The sequence below is a fragment of the Ixodes scapularis genome, unplaced genomic scaffold (assembly GCF_016920785.2).
Source record: "Ixodes scapularis isolate PalLabHiFi unplaced genomic scaffold, ASM1692078v2 PGA_scaffold8__174_contigs__length_109621045, whole genome shotgun sequence".
NCBI classification, from domain to species: Eukaryota; Metazoa; Arthropoda; class Arachnida; order Ixodida; family Ixodidae; genus Ixodes; species Ixodes scapularis.
In genome coordinates, this window is record NW_024609883.1 from 77,923,610 (window position 1) to 77,929,150 (window position 5,541).

General features: G+C 46.5%; 1 protein-coding gene across 1 annotated transcript; it reads right to left on the minus strand.

Moving 5' to 3' along the window:
• Positions 1 to 869: 869 nt before the first annotated feature.
• On the minus strand, positions 870 to 5,331 carry LOC8024815. The gene is made up of 4 exons (XM_029975633.4): positions 5,126 to 5,331; positions 4,761 to 4,908; positions 3,605 to 3,906; positions 870 to 1,388 (listed from the first exon to the last, which is right to left on the minus strand). Exons 1-4 carry the CDS (start codon positions 5,138 to 5,140, stop codon positions 1,107 to 1,109), a joined length of 747 nt encoding a protein of 248 aa, XP_029831493.1. The 5' UTR covers positions 5,141 to 5,331; the 3' UTR covers positions 870 to 1,106.
• Positions 5,332 to 5,541: the final 210 nt, after the last annotated feature.

Here is a 5,541-nt window from a genome sequence, read left to right on the forward strand (position 1 = left end):
AACGCCGAATCTAGCCGAAAAAATATCATTCGATACAAGCGTGTTTTTTTAATCCAGCACGCTAGGATGTTGCTTGATTTTATTTTTGAAGGATAGAAAACACTGCGACATTTTAACTCCATGTTTTGGAGAATTGGGAATCTTACAAAAAGAAACTCTGATTAACCCTGAATTTTTAAATAAAAATTAGCGCCGACAAATACCCTCCGAATATAACGAAAAATTAAATCCGAAACTCGGAATCCTACTTATAACGTTGTCAGAATTATCTCGAGCCCACGGCCAACAAATAAAGCAAAAAACAATCAAAAGCATTTGAGGGCTATTCGACAGAGGGTGCCAGTTTGATATCTCGTCATGAGTCGCCAAAAAGCGGTCGTCATTAGGGGTGTCGCGAACTTTTGTCGAACCACATTTTTTGGTCGAACTTTCAGGGTTCGCCTGGGTCGAACCGGTTCGACGAACCTTCGAACTTTTCACCAGATTCAACCGGTTCGACTTTGTGGACAGTGTGGCCAGACCTTGATACAAGCATGTCTAGGTTTGGAGAATTTCTTTTTTTATGCAAAGGGTTATTTTATTGTGTGAACAGCTGCAATTAAAAGAAACTAATTCAATTCACTGAAGAAGTTAATAACTTAAATTTTAGTACTGTATTGACTGAAATAGCCAATCAGCGCTGCACTTAATTCATCTCTTAGCCATTACCATCCAATCCGAAGCCAACTGGCCAGCCTATCGCGCATGCGCACACGAGTCGAAGCTCAATACAAGGTTCGACGAACTTTCCACTAAAAGTTCGAAAAAGTCGAACCTGGTCGAACTCGAACCGCGGCCGGTTCGCGACACCCTTAGTCGTCATGCGGTCGATCGCAGCCAAATGCAAACATGCGAACCAGCCTCCGCACTCGCAACCTTCGGCCCAATGTCGGCACAAGGACGACCGAAGCGGGTGTAGCCCTTATAAACCTCTACCGACAACAAACTCTCCAGTCGAAGGAAAAATTGCAGAGAAAACACACGCACCGTTATTGCAGCTGCTACTTTGCACCGGTCCACCAGAAGTCCGCGAGGGTATGTTGTCCGCCGTCCTCCCAAGTCTGTGCCTACTTCTTGTGGTTGGGGTCCACATTGTGCCGTAAATGCATGATCAAGTCCAGGATCTTGACCTTGGCCGTGTCGCGTGCCACCGCATCGAAGGTGCGCAGCGCCGCGGCGACGTACATTCCGAAGTAGTGTTCCTCGTCCGGCGGAGCGCGTGTTGCGTGTGCCGTTGCCGCCGTCGTCTGGTCCTGGTATTTTCTCCGCTTGTGTGGCGGGGTTTGGATCACCTGCTCCGAAATGCTGGATCCGTCCAGCTCCGTTTCGAGCACCTGAGCTGACTCGTCCTGGAAGAAGCGAGTGGGTCATTTTGGGAACGTTAATGCCCGTGTCCCACTAGAGCGACAGACAGAAAAAAAAGACAGCGACAAACCTCAAACCTATGCAGCATGCTTGTGATGGTATCTTTGGCAGGCGTTTAGTCGTTCGGTGCTTGTGGAGTAAGCATGAGCGATTGCAAGTCTGCGAAAGATACCCTCGCATGCATGATGCTCGTGTCTGAGCATAGCCCTCCTTTATTCTACAAAGCCTCTCAAATCGCGAAAGACTCTGGTTTGAGGCTTGTCGCTGTCATTGTTTCTGTCTGTCGCTCTAGTGGGACACAGGCATTAAAGGAGCTGTGCAACAATTTTTGTACTGTGCACAAATACCGCTTAAAATGGATCCCTGACGTTAATGACCTCTGAAACACACATTAGTTTTTCACCCCACGCAATAGAAGTCCCAGAAAAAAATTTAAGAAAAACGAGCAGCGTTCACCCCCTCAACTCGCAGCCAGAACAAGCGGCCACGTGATCTGGAGCCGATTATATGCCGCCATTGTTGATCATAGCCACGCGCTGGGGTTGGCAAAGCGCAGGACACGCGCTGAGTTCCAGACATTGTTATGGCTCGGCTGTTGTCGTCGTTGCAGCGATTGGACACGGGTCACAACCCGAATGCTTCTCGAGCTAGCAATTGTCACGAGCCTAAGTCGTGTGCCCACGCAATGCTCGGGTCCAATCTATGAACCGCATTCAAATATCGTCACTTGGGTGTACTGCGATCCCCGAGTTACGTCATCAACTTTTGCAAAGGAGAGATTGAATGAACATGATAGCTTTTGTCCTTGAAATTACACCGCAACAAAGGAGTTTCTAGGCCAATGGCGTTGCGTGTGAGTATCCTTGAGTCCCAGGTGTGCCAGTAAGCTCGTGTAGAGAGAAAAACATTCCAATTGAATATCGTTGCACAGCTCCTTTAAGAAACGCAGACACCCTCCAAAAAAATTTTTTTTTTTCCTTTGCTAGGCGATTTAATATGGTGTTGGGAGATTACCCAATCAATATTTTGCTGCGAGTCGCATATAATCTGAATAAAGACAAAAAAAAGTCAACTGCTCGAAATCAAAGCACGAGCACAGAATCTCGTGGACAGAAATTACGTAACTACACCCGACAAAATTTCTTCTTTTTCCTCTTTTTTGGTGTGTGAAGAAAAAGACAACGAAGTTGCATGCACCATTTGTCAAGCAATCGTTTCACACTTATATCCCTTCCGCTCAATCTTCTGCAATCGAACATCGATTGGCCGGTATCACGAACGACAGTTCCAAAGTAGCAGCCCCACGTCCATTTCGATGTTGGTCCATCGTGCGCCGCCATCCAGTTGTCCAGCCCGCGGTAAGTCGCCATACTGAGAATGACATGTACATGTGCTTCCTGTGATCTGTGCAACGGGTTTTCTCTATCAACGTATATGAAGCCTCTTACAAGCAAGAAAAAATGGGATTCATATTCTTTCCTCTTTCTAATATTGAATGTGTGTCTTAGATCACCCACGACTTTTAACATATTTGGTACACATAGGTTGAACGCTTATGACCTTGGAAATGAAAGTGAGCGCGGCTGAAACCGGCCAATTCTCGGCTGGCTGTTTTCGAGCGGAAAGAAAATGAATTTGGAGCTGAAAATTATGTTCTGGGTAATTGGGCCCTTATAGACCGTGTTCAAATAAAAACCTCAGCAAGCATAAATACCCTGTCAGTGTCCCTTTACAACAAGCTGACAAGCTTCTCCCCCCCCCAAAGCCCTCTACTCTTTCAACTTTAGCAGAGCAAACACTGGAGAGGTGGAAACTGCCAATCCTGGCAAGCAGAGAGGTTTGTTGGAGAGGCTTGCCCCACTATTCTTAACCTGCAACAGAGCACATGACCAGTGAATAGGACTTGAAATAAGAAAATAAATATTGATTGTTTGCTTGTCACGACACTCGCAATCCCTGAAAACCAGTTCCCATATACAATGCAGCACTAAATCAGCACTAGGAACAGTGCTGATGGAGCACCGACTCGAACGTGACTCGGCAGTGACTTGAATGTAACTTAGCCCCGCAGCAGCTCTGTGTCAGTGCAGTGTCACTAATGAAGCACAAAGTCAGCACTATTTGTAGTACCGACTAATGGCTTCAAGGAAGCAGTGTAGTGTATGTGAACAGGCCTTTTACAAAGCCGCAAAGTACTCACAATGAGGCAGTCCGGTTCGAGGATGCTGCCAGCATCGAGCGCGTACTCGGCGCCAGCCACCGGGACGGTGCCGTCGTAGTGGTTCTCCCCGGCGGCGGCCGCCGCCACCATCTCGAGGGTGCGGGGCAGGTAGCAGACATTGAGGAACTTCATGTCCTCGTAGAAGTCCCACTTGGAGGTGTACGCCTCGTCTCCACTGCTGGCCCCGTCGCAGGCCGCGCCATTGTTGTGCTTCAGCACCTTGTTGTACTCGCGGAAGAAGTATGTCCGGAGGTTGTGGAACTTGTTCTTGCACTCCAGCACTGTTGTAAGCCAGAGGGGACGGTTCACAGATGTGCATTCGAGTGCGATAGAGTGCGCTGTGCTCGCTCGTATTTCCGGATTTCATCGGAGTCTAGATAACTGTCGAGACTCAAGGGTTTGGCTAGGTGGTGTAAGCCGCTGCCTGATTAAGCGCGTTCAGCTGTATCCGTCTATCCAACCGCTTGAAACGGGAGAACACACTGGCACAGAAATGTAGACCAACACACTGTTTACAAACAAGCCAGCATTTTCCCACACCTAGTGTGGGCACTGCACGTTCGGAGAACTATATTCACCCGAGATGAAGCGTCTGCACATGCTTCATAGCAAGCCTGTGTTACAGTGTCCTTCTGCTTGATTAATGTCACGTGGTTTAAGGGCGGTGTTTTCAATACGAGCTGCGATGAGGTGCCGAAAGCGTTGTTTGTCTGCAAATGCCTCCGCCTTCCCGCCTGCTTTTTTCCCTGCCACTTTAAAAAGCAGTGCATACACACTTGTCAAAAATTTCCGCAGAAGGCGTCCGGCATTAAATTGCAGACTTGTCATAGTCCCTCTCTTCAATGTAGGCTCTCTAATAGGAAGTGTCGACAGCAGCGTCAGCTTAGCAGCATCATGTAAAAGCCACCAGTTGGTGTTACTATAATGTACTACAGAATATGTATCATTATTGAGAGGGATCAAGATTATAACGCCAGATATTGACTGTTCTATCCAATCTTGGATGACATGGAAATCTGGCACAATCGTTGCTGCTTTTATCCTAAAACAAAATCAATAAATAGCTCCTCTTTCAACAATCTCAAATGTGCCCGAGACGTCAACTTTTCTTTTAGTCACTTTTCGAGACACTTACTTGAGCAACCAAGCGTATTGCACAGTTCGAGAATCTTCTTGTCCCGAAGCCGCCGCTTTTTGTAGTCTGGATGGATGGGATTGTAGAGGAATTCGTTTCTCTTGAAGAAGTCGATGAGGATCTTCTGCCGCTCGTTGCTCCAGGAGAACTGAAATGTCAAAATGACCGGCATGAAGCAGTGCTATTAGCCGTAAACCGCATCACTAGTTAATAGATACGTTACACAATTGAAGTTGGGAAAACCGACCATAGTCGCACGTTGATCCCAACATTATTTTTTTTTTTTTTCTTTCCCTTAATAGCATGAGGTAAACAGTCGGCGATCAGCTGGGCTTGAGCCCGCTGGTTGCAAGGCGAAGTCTCACCGGTTTGTGCTCCATCGCTACGAACTAGAAGCGTCTTCCGGTCAACTCCAAGATACCCGAGAAACCATGAAGTTGTGATGTGTAGTTTTAACGGCTCTGTTTTAACGTATTTTCGTTCTTCTTCTTTTTATTTTTTTTCCGCCGCGTCGGTAACCGTTTGGTTGGAGTCGTTGGAGTTGGATAACGGACAAAAAAGAAACCAACTTGAGTCGATCTCTACTTTGATGGGACTTTCCACTAGTCCGCCGAGCTTCCGCGCCTGAAACGAGCTAAAAACTTCAAAATCGCGTTCACTAGTAGCCTAATAACTTTTTTTTTCATCCAGTTTTAAATAAATTAAAATTAATAATTTTATATTTTTTTCTTTTTGAGTTTTTGAGTGAAAAAACGAATAGGAACATTCAGGATTGCGAAAT